General features: G+C 37.0%; 1 protein-coding gene across 1 annotated transcript; it reads left to right on the top strand.

Moving 5' to 3' along the window:
- Window positions 1-262: 262 nt before the first annotated feature.
- LOC131685070 (alpha-tocopherol transfer protein-like) lies at window positions 263-24580 on the top strand. Its single transcript, XM_058968487.1, has 7 exons — window positions 263-759; window positions 15634-15858; window positions 16049-16251; window positions 16541-16691; window positions 16870-17017; window positions 17088-17244; window positions 17308-24580. Exons 2-7 carry the CDS (start codon window positions 15750-15752, stop codon window positions 17716-17718), a joined length of 1179 nt encoding a protein of 392 aa, XP_058824470.1. The 5' UTR covers window positions 263-759; window positions 15634-15749; the 3' UTR covers window positions 17719-24580.
- The last annotated feature ends 1022 nt before the right edge of the window (window positions 24581-25602 follow it).

Raw genomic sequence — 25602 nt, 5'->3', positions numbered from 1 at the left:
GTATAGCCAACACCACCACAAACAACTCAGCATAGACTGAAAAATGCCTATGCTCTTGCAAGTCAAAGGAGAATGTTTGAAAATTGTGCTGTTGTGAAAAACCATTTGGTTTCTCTCTTCCACCGAGAATTAGGAAACACCGCATGGTCGGGACGAGCGACTCTCTCCATTTGAAAGACACAAATACATCCACATAGTAGCAACGTGCTTCCGCTCCGCAGTCGCGAGGCGTAGGAAACATCGTCTGCACCTACTTGTATGTTGACCCAAGCACAATTGATACGAGTTCGGGGTCCCCCCACAGAATCATCTGTTCCCGAAAACAACAGTGTTTAGTGAGTGGTTTGGGAAAACTCTCAACATCACAGTCGTGTGTGCGTGTGTTCGAACTAGCAGATTTTGTTTCTGCGGGAGCTTTTCCTCTCGAAGGTTAATCGAGTGAAAGTGTTAGCACAGGGAGGAGCCGTGAAAATTTCGCCAGTAATATCGAGTGATTGCAGAATGGTTGTGATTTGTAATTTATGATTAATTTAGTGGCAGTGATTGTGATGCGATGCGGTAACAAAACCAGTAACTTAATAGGTCTAATGAAGCAAGGATGAAAATAGCCGCACCTTTAGAAAAATTCGATTACTATACGCTTATAATATCGTATTGGAGGATTGCGATACGTAGATAGTTGGAGCGTGGTAGTAATTTAATATTTTACAGTTGACTGGCATTACGGGTTATTAACTATCTTGTTGACATCATTTAATTGTAAGTGCTATATTAGAATCTACTTCTTATCCAAAATAACAACGCAAAACCCGTGATATGAAAGAAAATATAAAAACTAACATAAACTATAACAGTAAAATATTCAATTCAATTACTTTCAATCGACGCAATTTGTAAAAAGTAAATTTGCAGTGCCAAGTTGGGCCAATCAATGTCACACGACGAAAATAATTACAAACGATTTTCCTCGCAGCGGTTGGGAAAGGTAACAAATTTTTTTTGCGACAATGCTGAAAGAACTCGCCGTAAAAATCATGCCTATCTTTGTTGCACTACCGTGCACAACTACAGCTACTCGCTGCCGGGTATTTTGTTAAGTGCTAGAATGTTTGACGACACAAGTGATTAAATGTTGAACCATCCGTTTTTATACATGCCGTATGTGTGAATAAACCTAGCAGGGGACGACACAGTAAAAATAGTGACAGTGACAAAGAGCTAATACTGATCTGCATTGGTTGGTATATTGTTTACTACTTTGGATGTTTCGTTGATCCCAATTTCAAACGAATGGTGATAGTATTGTCATAGTCGGATCTAGTAAACCCCGAGTGAGTCAGTGGCTTTGTGCAGCACGTGTTTCCAATAAGTAAAAATAGTAGATTTGAAGGGGTATGTGGTAATGAGCCTATTTAGTTCCTATGAGGGCAGATGCAATTCACCTATACATTGGTATCATTATATTTGCTATGTTCCTTAGAACCAATATAATAACAAGAATTGCCTGAAAATTGTTAAATACTCATTTTTGAAAACTTGAATGAAGTGCCAGAATTTCACTCTACCATTCGTGCCAATACGTTGATCAAAAATGGGAGACGCTGCCCTAACCAACGTCTTCAAATGGGTCGAGTGATAATAGGATTAGGATGAATATAGGCTCATTGCCTTTTCTACTCTTTAATAAATCCGCCCTAAAAATCCATGCTCGAAAAAAAAATTTCTTGTAGCACTACCACATGTGGTAAGCATTGATAGAAACTGGTAGTACTGTAAGTTTTCATCACTGCAAGTAATACAGCTTGTATTGACGTGGTACCAGTTCGTTTCGAGATTGCATTTTCGTGCTACAACTACAACGTTCTTTTGTTTACAGTTTTATTACCGTAATTTGGGAAAATTACTTTTACGCGCCTTCCTCCAGCGCCAGCGGCGAACAATTTCCGATTTCAGCATTTGAGCGAAAATGTGCTGAGTGCATGCAAGGCTAAGAATGACGTCCTAAATGCACCACGATTAAATGTGCTGTGGAAGAAATTTTTGGCGCCAGTTTGTCTGTTTTGCAACCGATGCCAGCCATTCCAGCGACCTATTAACTACAATTAGTTGGTCCGTTACCTATGCACGTTGCACACATACGATATCAGTGATTTCTGGCGGTCGCTTTTTTAGTGTTGCATGTGATGCAATTTTTCTGCGTATTTGTACTTAACTTTATTATTGAAGTATATTTCAGCTTACGTTGATACAGTGTTAAACGTGAGATATTGGCCCAGTTTGAAGCTGAGTTCGCTGCGAACTGCCAATTAATACTGCTATACATTTGCCATTTGTTACATTTATAATTTTGTCAACATCATGTATTACCAGTGCCCCATGAATTTCCACAATTCACCGCCGTTTGTGTTGATTTATTTATTGTGAGTTCGATTCCGCTTCCTGTTTGCTTTGCAATCGACGTCAACAATTTCGATGTTATCTGCAACACAGAAAAAAAAATTAAATAGAACGAAAATGATCATAAAATGCATGAATTCAATCGTGCATTCATTTCGTTCATTTTACGAACTGAAACAATGGCGACTCGATGAACGAAATTTAATTTTTTTTATTTAGTCTACGTTGCAGGATAGTCTTCAATGACGAAACTATTTTTCGTGCATGAAACGAAATGTTTCGTACTTATACTAAATGTTTTTGAATATTGTGCGAATTGGAAGGGCGAATTTGTTTTCCGCAGGACATTGGACGAAATATTGTATGCTACTATAAACTTATTTGTTAGTCTTCTCTTTCGTTCATTGTATTTCATATACCAATCGACTCAGCTCGACAAATTGGGACAATGTCTGGAGATGTGTTTGTATGTATGTACACATTTCCTTGTAATTTTCTCAGCAACAGCTGAACCAATTTTAAAGAAACTAGTTCCAAATTGAGGCCGAACCTGATAATTTGACACTATTATTTTTTTGGATATGTTGTTTACCTTCTGAGCAAGGGGTGATTTTTTCAAAACACGACTTGCTTTAAGCAAATAACTGTCGAACAAAACGATTAAGCCACGTTATATGCTCATAAAAATACCTTTCTAACATGCCACAGATTGTCAAAATTCGTCGAAATTTCGTCGTTTTTTGTGGGCCAATGAAAAAGCATAGAAGGAAACATGTTTAGGATTCACAAAGCTTATATTTTCGTCTTCATTTACATTTTTTTTTCAAGACGAAAAAACAAAATGGCGCCTGTGGTGACGTTCTGCCTAAGATTAGGTGCGCGTGTTATTCCAAATCCGCTTGGAGCCTACTGTCTCGAGATCGAAATTAGTAAGGCTCTAAAGTAAACCAAATTTATCGAATAAATGACCTAAAAACTGGCAAAACTTCACAAACTTGACGTAATGGTGCGATCACAAACCTTGAGATTTATTTTTAGCCCTATTTCCACTGTAATGTTTCACTTAAAAATGGTGAATACAAATAATTTGTTGATTTTATAGGTCATTCCTCCAATGAATTCAAAAGATGAAGTCTTTAAAATGAACCCATTTCAAAAATCATGTTTTGAGAACACTTTCGATTTTAATGTTTTGAGAACACTTTCGATGAATTATTAGTAGTAGAATGTCAATATTTCCTAACAATTTCATGGAGTTATGAGTTTTGGACATCGCTGATTACGAATCTGAAGTCAATTTTTTGGAAATTTAAAATGGCCGATCCAATATGGCGGATACTCACTAAAAATACGAGGTATTTCAGCCAAAAAAGAGAAAACAGAGTTTTATGCTTTATTAACACGAAATTTAAGTTAATATGTAACAAAATAAAAAAAAAATAAAAATGGAGATTCCGGACTAATATGTGACTTTAAAAATTTGACCAACATTTTTCGTTGTACACCGCTTTCTGCGTTTGTTTGATAACGCACGATTAGTCTGCAATGCCTCTATAGATCAAGCCGTGAAATACGTTCTCCAGACCTGTACACATGTACAGTGCAACGAGAAGCATGATGGAAACGTGCATAATGCTATGAAAAGGTTTCACCTGAGGCGTCTTAAACTGAGAGCGTCCCATGGCGGCTAGGACGCTGCTTCGAACAATCGGCTTTAGAAACTTTTTTGTTCCACAGATCTAAAAACCCATTTAACACAATGTAGTAGATACTTATGCCTTTCAAAAAAATCCAAAGAAAAATAAAATCAAATTTTTGAAGCTGATAAGAATTTATGAAATCGAAACTTGGTTTGGCTTAGCAAGCTAATGCAATGTGCATTATGCTATATGTCTCCTCAGTGAAGTAACGAGTGTTGATTTCAATACCTTTCTGTAATTAAAGAGCGTAAATTTCTTTCTCTCCAGGAGAATTTCTCTCTAGACTCCCTACAAATGGGTGGGATGTTTCTTTTCGCTCGGGTGTTGTCAGTTCAATCGTTGTATCGAAGATGGCGTCGAAACAGCAAGCACTCCGCGAGCGTTTTGTGCGGTTTTACGAAACGCATGTTCATCGTGCAAAAAGTGTCAACCACTTTCGAGACGAAAACGTGCCCATGAGTATAGTTTACCGGATCCTGGCATCTCTGAGCGTGGAGCGGAAGGTCGGTAGAGGTCGTCCGGCGAAGAGAATGACGAAGAAGAAGCAGAAGGAAGCGTTGAAAAAGTTGTTCGGCAACAAGGAAGGAACGAGTTTGCGTGACGCAGGCCGAAAATATCACTGCTCCCAAACCTTGATTCACTGAGCCCTCAGGATGGAGGACATCATCTGTCGGAAGAAGACTTGGTCCCCCGAGTACACGTACGAGCAGATAGTGATCGTGAAATCGCAGTGCCGGTGAATGACGAAGAACTAACGCGGGACATCGTTCGTGTTGGACGACGAAAGTTACTTTCCGCGCTCGAAGACCTATATTCCAGGAAATGACAGCTACTATTCCAGCGACAAGTCGGCCACACACTCCAAAGTAAAATATATGTTTAAGCATAAATCTGAAAAAAAAAAAATTATACTGTACATCGCCATATCCGGACAGAGGGATTTCAAAGCCGTGATTCAAGCCGATTGGTCTGGCGATCAATCAACAAGTGTACCAGGAGGAGTGTCTTGAGAAAATTCTTCTGCCGTTCTTAAAGGAGCATCAGACGGATGGGAAGTACTTCTTACGCCAAGAAGACGCTGGAGTATCTTGAGCAGAAAAAGATATCGTACGTGCCGAAAGAAAGGAACCCGACTAACTTGTCCCAGTACCGTCCCATTGAGGATTTTTTCGGCTGCCTCAGTGCCCTAGCGTACAAAAAAAATTGGCGGGTCAAGGATACGAAGCAGCTGACCTCCAGGATCCGGAATTGTATACGGAAGCTGGACGTCAGTGCCGTCCAGCACTCTTGTGAGAGCATCGCGACTAAAGTTGCGTCGTAAGACTGACCTGGGCCGCTTCTCCAATATTCAACGACGTTAAATATTTTGTTTTTAATAAAAAATACTGAATTTGTTCAAATTTTTTGTTGTTGTTAAACTGACTGAAAAAATTCTCATTTTTTAAAACTCCCGTTAATACAGTGAAGACCCGTTATAATCAGCTTGGTGAATTTTAGGCTGATGAATCGGAGACATTGATAAAAACGGGACATATATTTTTCTTTCTTTTAAAGAAACCGAAGCTCTTAAAATATTCTTCTTTAGTCCTTAGATATAGCATTATAACCTTTTCTGATTATTTAGCTTAAACTTCCCAAAAAAGCGCAGAAGTTAAAAAAAATGAAAATTTGTTTTTGCATATTTTGGATCTCTAAGATAAGAGATTTATTTAGATTTACTCGAATTCAACTTAGTTCATCTGCTAGAGCCTATCAAACTACCAACTATCAATTTTCATGTAAAGCTGATAAAATCGGGTCAAAAAGCTGATAAAATCGGGGGCAGATAAAATCGGGGGCTGATAAACTCGGGTACTGATAAAATCGGGTCTTCACTGTATATAATATTTTTCTTTTGTGGAGGAAAAGGTTGATCAGCCTTGAGTTTTATTTTTGTGCATCATTGTTGCGTCAAAATTTCCGAAATATGCCTATTTTTTCGTGCTTTATAAAGTGGAGTTTCTTGTGGACGATAATGACTTTGTTTCCACTTACTTTGAATCATTTATTGCGCTTCTCGTTTCCCGTGATAAGTTTCGGACCTTTCCAAGAATCATAAGTTAGAATATTAGTTGTTAGAAGGTTCTGGCAAAGGAAAGTTTGCTCACTGATAAGGTACATCCAGACAACTTATAATTGTTCGGTGGTTATTTCTAGCGGTGGCAGATAGAAAAATGAAATACAAAATATGTCCTGACATCATCCTTTTCCGTTTTATTCAAATAAAATTCGGTTCGTATATTTAAATGGATCATTACTATACTAAACAATAAATAACATGCTATAAATATTGAAGCGTACAAGATTGGCACTTGGTGTCTTCAGCAAAGTAGTTCGCAAGAGAAAAGGCTATAAATTTTCAGAAGGCATAATCTCAATATATTCACTGAAAAATTAATGAAAATATCTCTCTTATAGGGTATTAATCTGTAAGAACACAATATCAAAAGAAACACCTTTTGGTGTTAATAGTAGACTGCATTTTGGTCTCATTTCTAGATATTGGATATTAATCCGTTCCGTATTCAATGGTAAATATCTCTTTTGTTAATAATCTGGCTATAAAAAACTCTAGCTCGTTCGAAAGGTATTCGTATAAGCTGTATGTAAAGTGTTTATGTTGTCAACTTCGATAGTTAATTCCTAAAGACTGCAAAAAGCCATATTAATTCTCAATTAGGAAAATTAAACCAATTTGCGCATTAAGGGCACAACACTTTACAAATTAAGCTTGATTTTTTGTGTTTCGAATCCATCTTGCCAGTATTAAGCATCAACTGGGTATCCAGTTAGACGATGTATTTAAACTAGTACCCATATTAGCACTAGTTAGACATAAAAAAATCCAAACAGTTCACACGATACATGTGAATGTCTGACTTGTCCCGGGTGTTGTCCCGGAAAGCAAATGCAGAAGCTCTGGTTCACTGACGAGAAAGCGAAAACGAACTCTTGTCTTTTGGCTAGGGAACCAAAAGCCTGGCCTCGTTTGGAAAGTCAATTTTCGAATTGATTGCGTAGCCTTTCTTTATATGAGAAAGGCAAAAACGAAAAAGGCAATCAAACTTTTTTAATTCACTGAAATTGTGATTTGGAACATTTTCAAGTTTCCGGTTCATTGAAAAATGAACTCAAATATGCAAATGCGTTTTTGTTTGTTAGCAGTGAATATTTTTTTCCACCCTCAATTTCTAACAATTTTATCGTCGTTTACTGTCACTCAAGATTTTAGTTATTTATTTTTGAAATACAGTTTAATAGTTGTTTACTATACTAAAATTCCGCTAATTACCGCACAAAATCATCTAGTATCATGAGAAACAAATTTACTTTCCCACTCGCAACTGACACATCTGTTCACGAGCAGAACCGGCACGAACGAAACATACGATTCCACGCTGACTGCCACTTTGGTGCAGAGGTTTTTCTGTAAAAAATCCAGCGGGAATGATACGTGAACTGAATGATCTTTATTATTCTGACGGCTATTTTTAAAATGCTTTCAATTGTTTGTTTTGTTTAAAATAGGTACGCTCTGATCAGCGGTGCTGTAATTCCTCTCGGGTTTTGCTGCGTAGTGAAATTGTTGATGGATATTTTCATACGGATCATGCCGCGAGAATCAGTCGTTTACCACTGACTGGGAGTAGTAACACTGCACTGTTTAGTGGAAAATTAGTTTTATTACTGTCGATCTGCCGCTTCAATGCCTATATACTTTACGATCGTTTTGGATGTTGCATCTGCGATTTAAAATGTTGTTTTGTATTGTTCTTACAATGTGTTACATAAGGCGGAAAGAAATTGTATGTCACTGCTATTCCTATACGAGGCAAATGCATCTGTACCCAACTTCGTCGTTCATAATTTATTTTGTTCTACGAAATGTTTCGAACGGTTTCAGTAATGACTTTATAAACTTCAACCCTATGAAAGGTACGAGCGTTGTAAAGGACGTACGGAATCTAATTGCATCGCGAGTAAAAGTTCGTTAAAATTCATCCGATCGTTTTTAAAATTTTAGTGTGTAAAACAAGACATTGGGTTTATTGAATTAGCCATATCCCAATGCACGTACTTTCCATCTAAGACTACTCATAAGGTCTTGTGTAGTCAAAATTTTTGCCAATTTATTTTGAGCAGAAATCTGTTTATTACTCATTTCTGTTTCCTATTTCACTTCCTTAGAGTGTTTCCGAAGAGCCTGCCTCGTAGTAGTCCAGTATTTCTCAATTGGCCGTAATTCCCGTGCGCTCGGATGATTAAAATCCTTCGGCACGAAATTGATCGTCTTAGCCTTGTACCACTCCACAACATTTTCGAGTATTGGCATGAGGCTAAATCCGGCCCGAAAAACATAAGATCATTGTGAAACCTCAGAAGTGGAAGTACACGCTTTTGTAGACATTCTTTAGAGTACACCCGCCCATTGACCGATCCGATTGTCACGGAGGGGGTGTTTCACTTTCCACACAAACAAATTGCCTGCTAAATCATGTACTTTTTTTAGCAAACTTAGACATCTTCTGCTCAGGAACGTAGGCATTCTCCTCAGGAACGTCGAATTTATCACGAGCAGTGAAGAAAAGGAGTCCAGGATGTTGTCCGGAAATCTACTTTTTCAAAAACTTCGTCATCCATGACGAGACAATGCGGTTTCGTCAAAAGCTGAGTGTAGACCTTTCGTGCACGTGATTTCCTCACTGTATTACACAAAAGTTTTGCTTAAATGCAGTTTTTTCGACACGTCTCTTACTGAATTATTGGGCTTCCTCTTGAAAGCTTGCGCTGTTTCAAAACATACTTTCCATAGATAGAACCATTCCCAGCTTATTGTTAATGGCAAGGTTGGAGAATTTGGAATTGTGGGGCAATTTGTTTACGCCGCTGATGTAGTTCCGGCTCAATTTTCGCAACGCTTGCCGAATTATTACTGAAACTTACACAATGTAAACAATATACATTGAACTAAATTCACCAAAAATCTTCAGAATTTTCTTGACACAAGAGCAATTTTTAAAAGGGGCGTAAGAGTTTTTGCATGCATTACATTAGAAATTTTTTGATTGATTACAGTATTTTGTACAGCAAGACTATCCGAGATTTAGTTAAAGAGAATAATCTAAGAGAAGAGACGACAACAGGCTTCTTGCTCTTCTTAATTTTATCTACCAGGCCCTGTCGTAATTCCAAAGACAACAAGCATCCATCGTTGCCAGATTCCATTTGCATGTTTTTCACAATTGCTGAAAATAATTGTACCTCAAATATCGACCCTCTGTCAAGAATTCACAATATTAGCTGCATTTAAAAATTGAATTTTATGTTTATTCGTGTCACTCTTAACAATACACGTAGTCATTCGTCATTCAGGGTATCTATTCAATTTTATGTTCATGTGTATGAAAAGTAGCCAAAATAAATTCAGCAGCATTGTTTTTTATCCCGTTTGAAAATATTATGAACGCTCTTGACTGGCAAAACGACCAATCAAAAGCTGGTTCAATATTGAGGTTAGGACTGGATCAAATTGGCTACGCGATTGTCTTCTCTTCTCTTAGAGAATAATGAGTTCAGCGCAAAAAATATACACTGAAAAAATTGTGACATTTTTAAAGGGTTACATTACCGTAGAATTTCCAAAAAATCGAATTATTTTTTACCTAAAATACACTTTAGGGGTTTAAAAATGGTGTGTAAAACTATGGAAGGCGACAACTGTTATGTATACTCTGTGCATACTGAAAACCTTAACCGCGTTTTTCTCAACATCACTCTTTTGAGATGGTCAGAAACGTATCATGAACAAATGATTTTCGATCGTTCTGAAAATTTCACAATGTATTCAAAAGTATTATATTTTCCAGCAACGTACGTAAGATTTTATTGTTAATTGTGTAATTTTTTTAATAATCGTTTTTGTGTCGATTTTTATCACATTTTCAGCGTTCTACTAATTAGTGAGCCAGCAAATCAAAATATCGAAAAAAAAAATCCTACATACGTTGCTTGTTATCGTTCTAAGGAGTCGAGAAAGTTATGGTTTTGGCTCTAGGTCAAAAATTGCGGGAGGAAGATTCCCGGGCGTGGACCCCTTCCAAAAAACTCACCGGCGGTTAAATGCAGCACAGTCACCATCTTGCGATGAAATTATTTGAAAACATTAGTTTTTGTTCATCATAATTAGTAGTAGAAATCCCATTTTAAAGTATCTCGATTCATCTCTTCATTGCGCCAAGAAAAATTTCCTAAATATGCCCATTATTTCGTGCTCTACCTAACCCCAACGGACCACTTCAAAGTCAACTGTGGCTTATTAGGAAGTTCACAAAAACGCTCATTCCTAGGTTATTAGAGCGAGGAGCGTATTCATAGCGCCTTGATCCCTGTAATAAATAGCAAGAAACAATAAGAAATAGAGAGCGGTTTAATGCACTCTGATGTCTGATTCGAAGATATCCTGTCCAAAAGATTCAGAGCTCAGTACCGATCGAACAGTATGAGATTCTTAAACTCTTTTCTCTTTTGGACCGCCTATCTTCGATACTCTAGTATTGATGATATCCAACTTACCTTGATCCCTTCACGATAAAAAAGTGGACGTATTCCAATCTGGAGTATACGCATAGACGACCTGTGGACCAGAATTTCCTCCCCGAAACAAAAAAGGATAATTACCATTTGGCTTTGGCAACATTATGGTATCGGAAAAGTTTTTCTCAAGGCCGACTAGTAGTAATTTCCCCTGTTTGTTGATGAATATGGCTTATCAAACTATATATCCAGCAAACTAATTGAAAAGGGATTAGCATAATTAGTATTGGTTATGCACTAGCAAATTTGTTATAATACATTCAGCATTGAGATGGTTGAGGCATTGGGCAATACTGCTTCCATCATATCCCTCGGTAAAGTCTCCTCCCGGTTTAGCCAATACCTTTCTTTGATAGAAAATGATCTTTATTCTGGGGTAATTTTCTATGGAGCCAATACCTCTCCCACGCCTTTGAATAAAGTACATGGCAGTTGATCGTTGTCAGCGACCTTATTGTTCCTTAGCTATCCCATCTTCTCATGTATCTTGGGTGGATCTCTTGCTAAGAAACTATCGTCGGCTCCATGGATCGCCAATAAACCGACAACGCCTGAGTCTAAAATTCTGGAATGTTTGATTTCTACTTTGGTCGAGTTTATTCAGTTGATGGCTTACGCTGTGAAGGAAAGTGATCATTATCGCTTCTTCAATTGTAGCAGTTTCTTATAGCATTTTTGTTATCGCACAGTGTTACACCGGTGTAGTCTTGAAAAAGAAACAGACTGATAACACCCAACCCAAGTTTGAGTGAGTTTATCACCGATTACACCGGAGTAATTCAATGTCAAAAACGAAAATATCACTAGAATATCATTATAGTAAAGTGACCAGACGTCCCGAATCAGGCGCGATAATCCCGGATTTCAATATCTTATCCCTCATGATAAAACGTCCCGGAAAGCAAAATGTAGATTTTTATTCCAAAATACCCGTATTGCAGTCATATTGTTCAAACCACTTATAAAAGTTTTGAGTTATGCTGTCTCCGAGATTCATGAGGAATGTGCAAATGGAGCCAATTTATTTTGATTATCATGGTGCCCTTTTGGCCTCGGTCTTACACAAGTTGTGCAATATTTGGGAAACGCACATCGTGAATATGCTTTTTGAGCACGACCCGCATTCATCCTGAAAACGACTAGTCACTTTACCTAAGCGTATTGTAAAAAAAACTGATAATAACAGCGAACAATTTTGAGCGAACGGGGTTTAGAAAATAAAGCAAAGCACTGGTCAGAACATAAAATCGCTCTTGTAAAAAATTCGTTTGGGATTCGTCCATTCGACTGCCATCCTTCGGGACATACATAACAAACTAATGTATGGAGGAAGTAGAGCTTTTCTTTCGCGAAAAAATATAACTCCTTCTGATCGCATATTACAAAAACGAACTGAAACTCTATTGTATTCTGATCGAATATATCTTGACTACACCAAAAACATAATAATAATATTTTAGTATATTTATAACAATTTACCGAAATATTAATTAAACCTCTAATAATTGTGCATGTAATAGACATTAGATGTAGTTTAACGCATAAGAGGACCTTTTCAAATATAGGCCAGAATTTTGTTTACTATGAGAAATCGAACATCAAAGCAACCAGCAGTGTTTCTAGACTATTATCTTTCAAGCTATTTTTCGTTGAAGTGGTCCCTTAAACAAATTTTTTTACACATATAACTGTTGGATCCTTTACACGGTGCTACAGTGATTTAGTGCTTTTCAAGTGACCAAGTATAGGTTGTAGATATCATCAAATACAACTCAAAATACTATATGAAAAATGTTGTATACCCTCAACATCTTGACTTACAGCAACAATACCAGGGCCGGCGAAAAGCGTGGGTAGTATGGGTAGTACTACCCACTCGAAAATAGCCGAGTGGGTAATTACCCACTCGAAATTTTGAACCATTTCAAAAAATTTAGATGTGCAACGCAACTACACACATTTGAAAACATCGATGTACCACAATTCCAATTGCATAAACGAACGTGACTTAATGTGAATGTAATGTAAGAGTATGCATTGCGAAAAGGGAAACAATCATTACTAAAGGACCCCTCATCCTATGTTTTCTACCCACTCGGGCATAAAATGTTTCGCCGCCCCTGAACAATACCATTTTTCGAGACAATCGGCACTAAAAAATTTTCTACGCGGTCACTTTTCGATAGACTTTAAATTTTTTGAGTTTTTTTTTGGGAAAAAAAAGAAATGACCTTTATAACCGTATGCTACAATATGTTCTTCTGTTGAAAAAACTATGCGTTTTTGGACAACAATTTGAAAACAATCATTATTTTGTAATTTTTTCGTCGAAATTATGAACATTTCTCAACATTCTTCCATAGATGCGTATTTGTTTTAATAAAGATTAAGAGGGAATGGGGTGTTGAGCCCATTTTCGCCATGTTTCTATTATCCCCTGCCCATTTGAAGCCGTTGGTTAGAGCAGTGTCTGCCATCTTTGTTCAACGCATTGAGTCAAATGGTAGCGCAACAATAGGGGCAGTCGATTCGAGTTTTCGTTGCGCTCAAACACGAGAATTTCACTGTTTTCAGCGCATTTGTGTTATTATATTGGTTCTTAACAACGAAGCAAAGCTGTTGATGTCAATTTTTTCACATTCCAATAATTGTAGGCCGAGAAATTAATGAACTAGTGAGGCACTCTGCGTAGTATGGTGAAAATAGGCACTTTACCCTATTAAATTTTGCTTCTAACAACCTATATATCATCAAAATTGGTTGAAAAATGGCAGAGTTATTTTTTGGTCAAATTATAAATTTGCTCGCGTGAACTATTAGGGGAGTAGTGAGGCATTGTCGCGTACTCAAACATTCCATAATTACATCTTTCGTTATTTTTTCCCGATTGTAACTTCAAAGTCCTGAAAAACAGTTTTTTTTGTTAAAAATCAAGATTTTAAAGGTATATTATACTTACCAAACTTGGTTTTGTGTTGTGTTTCACTATACCTACAACCTTTGGCAGGTCACTCGGAAAGTGCATTCATTTTTTTGTAGCATCGTGTTATTAGTTTGCAGAACCATGTCTAAAAATTTTTTAAAATGGAAGCATAATGATTGCAATCCATTATGAGTAGATATATTTCAAATTATAAAAAAGTTAGGTTATATCGAGGTAAAAATTACTTCGAGTTATGTTATATTGAGGTTACCTTATATCGAGGTTACTTTATACCGAGGTATGACTGTAGAAGGAAGTGGGCAGTGTCTAGTCTATGTTGGCGGTTATGTTTTTGTCGATAGCATAAAAGCCGTGTATTCAGTCGATTGCAATGCAGTCTCTTTCCAGTCATCCTTATCGCTTGCAAATTGTTTCATTCGGATTTCTTGTTCCGGAGATATGGATTAATGAGTCCTCTACAAACCAATACCACCAAAAAGACTACTAATTGCAACTGCCATTGGCACTCCAATTGAAGCGTACTCAGTATAGAGCAAATATGAGCAACTGAAACCTTCGCTATAAGTTAGAAGAATCATTATACTTGCGTCCCAAGCGAGAGTTCAGCGTGTCTTTGGGAGACTTTGTTTGCCGGATCCAATTTGTGTATATTTGTGGACTTTGATCCGTTGTTTTTAATAAAAGTTTATACAAATATTCATTGTATTGATATGAACTTTTATGAAAAACAGCAGATTTTTTGCATTTTCGATCACCAAACAGGTATTTTTAGTTTTAAATTACATATTTGGTCATATGTTTCATTCAACATTCAATAGAAGCTTAAAGAAAGTACATGGCATGTCTGTTTTCAAAATTTTCAATATAGGATTGATTTAAATTGGAGTTGATGTAGTTTTCGATTTGAGGTCACATGCCTTCCCATAGTGCAACCTTTCGAAGAGATATTAATAAATCTTCAGGGAATTTTCACATAATACAAAAATCTTGCAAATTTTCGCAGAACTACAAATATTTCCTTTTCCAAGTAAGATGTAATATTAAAAGTGAGTCGTGACATCTGTCATGAACACGAAGAGAGAGAGAGAGAAAAGGGGGGGGGGAGAGTTTAAGGAATGGTAATATATATTTTTTGTTTTTGTGAAAATGTCACTTTTTTCAGTGTTTATTTTTTGTTTTATTTTATACAGCAAAACTATCTTCCTCAGATAGTTTTGCTGCATAAAATACGGTAATCGAACTTTTCTGGAAAATGCCGAAAGAAAAAACTTCTACACCTCTTTTTAAAAATGCTTTTGACTCAAAATGATCTTATTGACTGCGGAAAATGTTTAATATTTCATGTCTGTGAAACGTGTAAAGTGTAATGATTTTCGGATGAATCTTCGTGGAATTTCTCCTCATGCAAACAATTGGTGGGACCTTTGGTACTAAAAAATTAGTTTCGCTGTCATTTTTCAACCGATTTTCGATTCTACAATGATTCTGGAAAGAAGAAAAATAGATCTTTCCAGCGGTATGCTTCTAACAAAAGAATATAACATAGCACACCATTAGAAAAATCAATTCTTTGTTTCCAAAATAATTAAAAAATTGAAAATCGGCTGAAAAATAACAGCGTGACCAATTTTTTAGTACCCAAAGTCCCAAAAATAGGGTTTCTTTTTGTTATAAATCAAAATTTTGAGGATATATTGAACAGTGAACGTTGTTTCGTGTTGTATTTGACCAGAAAAGCTTTACTAGATGACTTGGAATTTTGCATGGTAAACGGCTTTAATGTGAACCGGGATTTGATCATGATCCATTGACATCGTGATATTGAGCACAATTTTCATCAATATGAAAATATGACGGGATATTTTGCGTGTATATTTCGAGCATGCCTTTTATCGTAATACCCTGGAAGTAACAATCATTTTTTTAATCTGACACTTGAATCTTTTTTTTCGGTTACAGAAAATGAACTGTAAACGTTGACCTTGATAGCATGTAACAAGATTACCTACTACAAAGACACCAATGTAACACTAGTTCACAGAAATCAAAGTAGTTGAATTGAGGAGCCTCTAATAATGTCAAGCAACGGAAGTACTCCCATCAACAGCCCGCGAAGGATATTTGGCAGAACCGCGACGCTGGATAAAAATGCCATGCTGGAGTATGAAATGAATAAGAATCTAGGTCAGTACTGCCAACAAAGCAGGAGGTCATCCAGCTTTCCATTCAGAGGAAACTCATAACAACAATTTGCCCGAATTCGTCATGATGGCAGTGGTCCAATTTTTTCGGGTGAAATTTTCATTGTTTTTATACATGAGAGTAAAAATTTCTTTTTTATTCTCTTTTTATATTTTTTTGCCCCAATCCAAAGACAGCAAATTTCGGGAAAAGGCTGAAAAGGAACTGGGAGAAAGTGGCGGTGAGATGACGTATACCAAAATACGACAACTGCGGCAACAGTTGAATATCTATGCCGAGCATCATCAGCGTGGATTGGGCGGTCGGAGAGATGACTCGTTTCTGTTGCGATTTTTGCGGGCGAAAAAATTCGATGTGGATAAGGCGTTTAAGATGGTAAGTTTGCTTATGAAGAAACTGAGCCGATTAACCGGTTTGTGTATTAACGACATGCAAATAGCCAGCGAAAATTCAGTGTCACAGTATTTTCTGATTATGCGATATCAATGTTCGGCTCGTCTTGTAAAAGACAACAGTTCAATTCGAAGGTTGCTTTCTTTTGAGTATTATTACTGTACAATTTGAAAACCAAATCAACGTTAACTATTTGAATGTCGTTAGATCAAAATCTGAAAACTTTACACACTATTAGGCAAATAAAAGAATAATATTTATTTTTTTCCAGATTCAAAAATACTACAAAATGAAAGACGAATATCCGGAAATTTTCAAAGTCTCCCCTCCCTCAGAGATGAAATTTATGCTTGAGATGCAGATACAGTGTATGCTTCCAAAAAAGGACGACAACGGGCGTCAAATTTATTTATTCCGAGTTGGTGAGTGTCACTTGACTGCACGGAACCTATCGTATCTTTACCGAGTGTACTTACAAACCACAACTGACATCACACTGTGATCCGATTAGGCAAACTTTTGCACTTCAGAAAATTTAATCTCTAACGCTATTTTTTCTCTTTCGTCAATGACGCTTCCTTCCTCTTTTTGTCCTACCAGAGAAATGTGATCCGTACAAAATTCCAGTAGACTACGTTTTTCGCAGTAATGTGCTAGCTTTAGAGGATGCAATCCGCAACCCGGAAACTCAAATCGGAGGCCTGGTGGTGGTGCTGGACATGTCTGGATTGGGCTTTGCACATGCTAGGTCTGAATGAAGCCGCATCATTCTCAGTGGGAACAAACTTTTATATTTTTGCGGTGGTTTTTCTTCGCAGATACTTGTCACCTCATTTGGCTAGAAAAACAGTAGAAGTAGTGCAAGAAGCTTTTCCGATGCGATTTAAAGCGTTTCATGTTCTGCACGAACCGTTTTACTTTGATGCAATCCTGGCTGTGCTGAAACCGTTCCTGAAAGATAAAATTAGAAGGAGAGTGAGTATCTTTTTTTCTGGGAACGAATGTCACGAATGTTACATAGTACGGATTGAATTACAGATACACCTTCACGGTCACAATTTGCAGTCACTGCATAAATACATTTCTTTGGATTTACTACCGCTGGAGTATGGAGGAACGCAACCGTCGTTCGACAACACCGAGTGGCGAACTGCCATTCTGGAAAACGAACAGTACTTCATCGATCTGGAGTCGTACAATCACAGTGCCGATAGTTGCTATCAGGAAGATCAGGATAATGCGGATGCTGAAAGTATCGACAGCTTGCAGTTCGGCGACACGGAAACGGAAGACAGTGAGTTCGACGAGGACGACAGGCGGGTGCTGAGTCCGAAGCGAACGGCGCGGTCAATCGTTGATATAGAGGAGATATTTCTTAAGAACGGACTCAAAGGGATGGAAGCTGAAGCAAATGATAGCCTCGAGAAAGAAGTGCGAGATACGAAATAAACAAAGTGAATGGGATGTTTTTGTGTTGACGTTATGTTTTTGTTTTCTTACTCTTGCATAAATAGTAGTTGAAAAGCTTTTCATTATACAGTTTTTCTTTTAGTTTCTGCAACAAAGCTGTTGTTTTGTGCTGTTGTACGAGTTTAATAGCTCAAGTGAGAGATCAGAGACGGTTGTCAACGATGAGGCGGCCTTTTAAAACTTTTCCGTGGGAAAGTCAGAAAGCCATGCCGGTAGTAAGGGAATCTTGCTTTAATTTATTATTCCAGCCGCGCTGATTAGTTCTTTCGATCAACGGTTGTTTGATGAGTTACTCGGAATATGCTCTTTAAACTTTTTACAGCTTAGACATTACTAAACAAGAATCAAAACAGTTAACGAAACTATTTGTATTTGAATTATTATTGTTATTTTTTAATTAATGAGCTGAACGTTATTTCAAACAAGCAGTTAGCCTCATCAATTGGAATTATTCTCATTTAAAATCATTGATAGAAATCATAGATACAAATCAGAATAACATCTAACAATTACTGTAATATCAACAAATTCGCAAATCGCACCGTCAACTCTTCCAAATATGATCATTCCCTTATCATGTTCCTTTCAGACTTCAGATGTCTTAAATTTTCAATTAAGAAATGATTATTCGAACTTCGAAGAGGTTGCTCAGAGTAAGATTAATTTTGTTTATGTAATTCAAATGTTCCTACTTTTGTACCTCTTACTTTCAGTCGGCTCCCTCATCACCTCAAAACTGCGAGCCACGACACGCTGAACATACACAATTTCTTCACTCTCTAGGGAATACAAGACACCTCTCGATGAGTGGATTTATCAACACTCCCAAGAGGATATTGAGATAACAGAACGACTACACTCCCGAAGAGATATTGTCATTCAAATACGGCTCAAACTATAGCTTCTTATCACACCGGATTAGGAACAACAGCATATCCTTTAGTGTCAGCTCTCTGTAGATAGGTTCATCTATGTATGGAGAACTAAAAATTCAGATACGCAATTGCATTACTGCAGGGCAGTTACATTTCAAATGATATGAAGCTCCGTAATCGGATTCACAAAGATCACACGAATAATACTCAGCACACTGAATAGTAACCATGTGATAATTGATTTTACAATGTCCAGTCAGTGCCCTGTCTAGAATACTGCAATTGTGCTTGGAGAAATGCAGCAAATTCTTTGACATTTTCGAACTGATATCCGGCGGAAAAATCTTTGTTTGAACGCAAGTTTGCAAGCTACGTCTATGGTTAACTTGTTCGGATGCAGCCCAAGACCGACACTTGTGCTTTATCGAACTTATCGACAGAAGTAGAACTGGTTCTGGACCAGCGAAGTCAGTCGTTGCGTGCGCTCTAGCCAATTCGTCCGCCCATTCGTTTTCCAGTAATACCGAAATGACCGGGTACCCACAAACGGTAGATAGCATTTGAAATGCCAAGTTCTGCGATTTGAGTTCCACATGCGATTACTAATTTCGATCTCGAATCTGCCGAACTAAGTGCTTTCAGGGTAGCTTGACTGTCAGAGCAAAAATAGTTTCTTTTACCATAAATTCCCTGTTGAGGTGTCGATTGTACGCCACACAGAATCGCGAAGATTTTTTCTTGGAAAACGGTACAGTATCTTGCAAGTGAATGAGATTGGATTGATCTTATTTCATGACAATAGACACCAGCAGCGCCGGCTCGGTCCTCCAACAAAGAATGGTCAGTATAACAAACTACTTATTGTTAAGTTGCTGCTCCATCCAGCCGGACATCCCTCGCGAGGAGGAATTCTCACATTGAAAGTTTTTACCAAATTTTCCTCCTTAGGGTGAAATATAGCATAGAGTTTTCAAAGGAAAACTACGTGTGAGTGTAAGGTCACAGGGAGCAAGTGTATACTCATCCCAAGTAACCGTTTGGGGCCACAGTCTTGTGTGGCCAGTTGTGCGATCTATTGGGTTACTGTTCCAGAGCCCAGTAACCTTAAGACGGTATGCACAAGAAAGTGCTTCTTGTTTCAGAAACACATATAGTATCAGTCGTCGCCATCAAGACCATCTTCTAAATATGGTTCAACTTTGATTGGGTTGTCGTACCTTCTCCCTTCTGCTACCAAACAAGCCACCCGTATGCCAGTATTGGTCTAACAATTTTTGTCTAGGTCTACTGAATGTAGTTGGTTTTGAGTCCCTAAGATTCGCCGAAAGACCGTCTACGTTGGCCGAAGGCCATGGAAGCTTTATTGATTCTGAAATCGATGTGAGTTGTCCAATTAAGTTTTGAATCAAGAATTACTCCAACGTACTTAACTTGATGTTCGACAATAATTTCAGATTCAAAGGACTGCAACAGAAGATCTCCGGTTGTAATCTTTCGTTGCGTGAAAAGCACTATTGTGTGCTATTTGAATTATCTGATAGTCCAACATGAAGACACCATTGCTCAACAATTCATCTAAAAGTGTGTTAATGCAAATGCCGGTGATCATTATATGATAATCATCGGCCAACCCATATGTCGGAAACCCAAGCTCATTAAGTTTCCTCAACAAGCCATCGGCGACAAGGTTCCATAAAAGTGGTTACATCCGCAGGTACTCGGTTTCCTTATCTCTACTTAACTAACCGATGAGCAGAGATGTCGGTTGTTAAGCATTGCGTGTAACCAGTTCGTAATACATGAAGGTACTCTACGACCTCGTACTGCTTCCAAAATGGATTCGAAATACACGTTGTCAATAGCACCTTCAATATCAAGAAAAATTCCTAAACTTGATTGCTTCTGTGAAAAACTTTTCTTATGTTGTAGACAGCATTGCGTAACAGGGTAGTAGTAGATATCCCCCGCTCATATGCATGTTGTATTGCATGCAGCGGGTGCTCGCCCAAACTAACATCCCGAATGTAGTGGTCGATTAAACGTTCAGCTGATTTGAGGAGGAAAAAGTAAAAGGGCAGCCTGATCGGTCTAAAGCTCTTTACCTTCTCATAATTGACGCGGCCACCTTTGGGAATTAATTTTACAGTTATTTTCCGTCACGCTAATGGTATCTATCATGTTGCAAGACTTCAAGTAAGAACTTTTTTCAAAATATGCTTGAAGTGTTCCCCATAGTGTTCATATCCTCTTTGATATAGAATTGGAAGGATTCCATCTTTTTCTGGATATTATAGGGAGTTAAACTTTTAATAACCCTTTTGATCGATTCGATCGTCACAATTCTACAAGCAAATGCCCAAGAATCTGAACTATCTGTGTGTAAATGTGTGTCATATAGAGAGTTGACATACTACATCTTCGTCAGACGAGTATTCTCCATTAACAGTTCTTATCGAACTGACATGAAAGTCTTTCGATTTCAAAAGTATCTTATTTAATCTACTAGTCTCGTTGAGACTTGAGCATTTGTGCAAAGACTTTTTCAACCACTTCGCACAAATAATCGAAGGGCATTTCTGCGTCTGCTATTCTAAGCTCATCTACTTAACTTTTTGATTCGAAAAAGTTCGGTATTCTCGTATAACTCTGTATCTATCATAAATACTGTAGAGGGCCCCTTAAAAGGAACATCGTTCCACTGGGAGCTCGATGCAGTTATTTTTCTTGCATTTAACGCTAATATCTTTATTGTGCCGGTTACTTTCACGTATTTTTTTGTCTTTTTTGTTCTCGGCGTATTCGCGAATAGTTTTTTCTTCTTGTGTTGCCTTTTTTGTCGCTGAGAACTGATGTGTCCACTACCAGGGGGCTCTCTGTGCGAGCCTTTTGGTGTGGGGGTGAAGGGCGGGCCATTTAAAAAAAAAACTCGAAGCGGACAAGCCTCTTGGTATGTTGCTACTATGAATGAGTTTGTTTTATTCACGACCTCATCCAAGCCACTTGGAGATTCAATCAACGGAGGATACCCATGAAACCTAGTCGCCAAGCCTTCTTCGTAGATTTGGGATTATGATATGTGACGATATCTAGCGAGACGTTTAAATAATCAAAGACGATGTACTTATGATCACAGTTTGCCAACTCTTGTGCATTACCGTCAGAGCAGAAGGTTACATCTAACACCTCTTCTTTGCAAACTCGTGCAAGTGTTGGGCGATTTCCTACATTACGTATATGCAGATTTGTACTACTTAAGTATTTTTTTTATCAATCTGGTGCCTCACAAATTGATATCTGAGCTACTGTGTTATGTATCCTATTGGTCATCTGCAGAATTGACTTATTGGCTTCGTAGTAACCTTGCTTTACAGTACAAACATTGCATAACCAGCTTTCGCAAACCAGTATTCAAAGTGTACTTATCAAAATTCTCGGCACTTCCAAACAAATTAACACCACCATTTTATTAGGGAGGGGGATTTTTAATGATTATGTTATTATTTTGGATGCTACTTGTTAACGTTAGCATCACTTTTTGACAGTACACAAGGTCCATGTAATCAGTACTAGCGAACTGTCAAAAATAAAGACTCGAGTTTATTTGTGACGTCACTATAAAGTATTCAATAATAGAATGATCCTGTTGAAAAATTGTCTTTAATGGTACATAGTCGCGATCACAACATGAAATTAATTACAAAGAGACTTACAAATACTTTCCCAAAACTACCGAGCTCTAGGACCTTATTTACGAAATGTCCAGTTTAACTTATGTTCTGGTAAATCACAATAAAACCTATAGGGCACTTGCCCCGGCCCCATGACCAGTCAGATGCAGTCTAAAAAGATTACAAAATACATTTTTGAAAAAAAAAAATCGTGAAGTTCTAGGACAAACTTTATGAATTGGTCAGTCTGGTGGATGGTCAATTTCATTATTACCTGACCGATTGGGTCCATCTCCGAATCACAAGCACAAGTTCATTCAAATGATCGTTCAATAAATTCTTTTGAAAGTATGTACCACAGTACCCTAGGATCCTTAGTCAGTTTTGGGGATGCTCTGGAGAGTAATTACAAATGTTACTGTACATGGGAGTACAAAGGTCCATGCGTAGGTTCCAAAAAAGTCCATTTTCCGGTTACAAACTAAGAAATCTGAAAATACAGAATCAAGTTTGCCAGTTCTTCGAATGTTCCAGATCAGGATGGTCATTTCGTGACCAATGGAGTCATTATTTGTCACAAGTATAAATTTATGCCAATGATATTTCTAACAATACTTTCGATAAAACCTCAGAATTTTTGGACTAGGTTCATGAATTGACCAGTTTTACAGATGTTTTTCCGATAATACTTAAGTCTAAATATCAATACCATTTTAGTTATGATTTATTGTATGCGTTCAAGTTTTACGATTAGTTGTACCGTCGTAAAATTCGTTTTATTGTCGCTTGTACATAGGGTTTGCAGTACCGACCCTTTTTAGCGAGAACCGGTACTACGGTACTGAAGCCCTCAGTACCGGTAAAGTACCGGTACTCGAATATTCTTTTTAAAAATTCGAAATAAGCTCCAAAGTGAAATTGAATGCTCAAATTGATGACCTTATTCTCACATGATTGATTTGTGCTGATCAAAAAGTATATTTATTGTTTTCAATTGATTCGGAATGGCATGACTCATTTCAACAGAAAATATTTTTCGTATGCGGCACCTTCTTTTACTTCTTTTATCTAGGCCACTTTGAAATCAATAACTGCTAAGCGATGCGACTTTTGTCGACTTCAACAGATGGTAAATGTAAGAAACACTATTAACAACAGTAAATCAAAGCGAGAATGGCAGTAAATCCGAGCAGGTTATTCGCATTTCCTCTTTGCTTTCCTGTAAACTATAGAGTTTTGCTGAATTTTCCGATCACTAATAATTACAAATCGCTCCATTTGGAGTAGTTCACCAAGTCTAAAATTGTTAGCTACTGAATCGCTGTTCGTTCTTTTATAAATAAAGGTTAAAGAGCAAACCAAAGATGACTTAGACCATAGTCTTATTACGCGCCACCCAGTGAATAACGAAACCTATCAGAATGTCGCTAATAAAATAATTCAAGGCAAATTTTTACGTCTCTTACGCTAGATGTAAATATATTGAAATTTAGTACAAGATCGTTTAAATTTGATTTCGACAAAATAAAGCAGGAATTTGAACTTACCGTTCAGTACAACGGGAGCTAGTAATTTAGAAGGTAATTAATATAATTAAAAGTCATCTTGCAGACCGATATTTTGAAACAGGTCCCCCTAGAGAGTCCACATATTTTTCATAAAAAAATGTATGGTACCGAAAATACCGGTACTGGCTTTTGTTCAGTACCGGTATTACGGTACCAAAAATGGGTCGGTATTCCCGGGATTTTCGGTACCGGTATTACCGGTACCACAACCCTACTTGTACAGTGTTATGGAGTTAAAATATGATCCACAGGCTTGGACATATGTGGATCAAAACCAGTGATATTAATCAGAAAATGAAAATTGAAACTCTAACAACAAATTGGCAACAACCATGCTTAGTTCTAAAAAATCTATCAAAAACAACGGTTCTTTTAAATCTTTTATAACTATACAGGAGACAACGGGAGAACAATGATGTGTGTTGAGTTTCAATGTATTGGTGTAGATGCACTACACTAATTGCAGCTAAAACTGGCTACACATTTTGGCCCATTCAGAAGTTATTACAATTAAGATTTCTGACAGCTCATTTACAACCACAGATGCAATATCGAACCAAAGGAGTTTGGTTTGTTTTTCTCATGAAATACGTAACCTCAACCGGTTTTCGCAGGGCAAAATATTTTGTTTTCCTCACAAAATAATTTGGCAGCATTTCTTTTTTAACGGGAATAGAAAGGTCAATTGAACTTTGCTACATTTTTATCAAAAGTATTAGGGCTTCAAAGTCATAAGAGAAAAACAAATAATCCAATTCCAATCTCCTTTGGAAAGATATATATATATATATATATATATATATATATATATATATATATATATATATATATATATATATATATATATATATATATATATATATATATATATATATATATATATATATATATATATATATATATATATATATATATATATATATATATATATATATATATATATATATATATATATATATATATATATATATATATATATATATATATATATATATATATGTAGCAATACGATCAACTCATTAAAATATGCTAAAGCTACATCTACGATATTCAAGATGTCACGTTAAAAAAAATTAAAGGGCTATTCACAAACAACGGACTATAACTCCGAGCGTATTACAAATCAATAGTAAAAATGCTCGCAAAAAATGCTCTTCAAAATTTCGGTTGACCTTGTTTTATTATTCAGACTTTAAAAAATTGTGGCAAATATTTCAATTAAATTGAATCATTGTCACTGAAACTGACAGACAATTTGGCATCACACTTTGTTGGTTTCGAGTAAATAAAGGGTGGCACGATAGAAAATTGGCCGATTTAGATTCCGCGTATTTTTAGGGCGCATTTAAAATATGAACATCTCTCATTTTGTAAGAGTGTGTGTACGGAATGTTGCTCTAATTTTTTCCATTGTCAAAATGGCTTCAAAGCAAGGGGAACAGCACATCAAAATTTTGTACGCGTGTTAGAAAATCCCAAAATACTCCTACACGGATTTGACAAAATCACAGAAAGTTGATGAATCAACTGTGACAAACTGTTTGGGAGAACGTCTGACGACTGTTAGAAAACCAGGATCAGAAGCAAACCGGAATCAGAATTTTGCAGTAACCGGAAAAGAATGGTCAGCACTTTCAAATGTAATGCTGATCATTCCATTATAGATGTTGACAAAATATTGGGTATATAAAACACAAGCATGTAAAAAACCAAGAAAATAACCTGGCACTGTCACGGCTAAAGCACATTGAA

This window comes from Topomyia yanbarensis, chromosome 2 (genome assembly GCF_030247195.1).
Source record: "Topomyia yanbarensis strain Yona2022 chromosome 2, ASM3024719v1, whole genome shotgun sequence".
In the NCBI taxonomy this organism is placed as follows: Eukaryota; Metazoa; Arthropoda; class Insecta; order Diptera; family Culicidae; genus Topomyia; species Topomyia yanbarensis.
The sequence above is the reverse complement of the archived record's forward strand: the minus strand, read 5'-3'. Positions and strand labels throughout refer to the sequence as shown.

Coding starts and splice junctions, on each gene's coding strand:
- LOC131685070 (XM_058968487.1), top strand. CDS start 15,750: ATGTCAAGCAACGGAAGTACTCCCATCAACAGCCCGCGAAGGATATTT. Junction 16,692..16,869: donor AATTTATTTATTCCGAGTTG/GTGAGTGTCACT, acceptor TTGTCCTACCAG/AGAAATGTGATCCGTACAAA. Junction 17,018..17,087: donor TTGGGCTTTGCACATGCTAG/GTCTGAATGAAG, acceptor TTTTCTTCGCAG/ATACTTGTCACCTCATTTGG.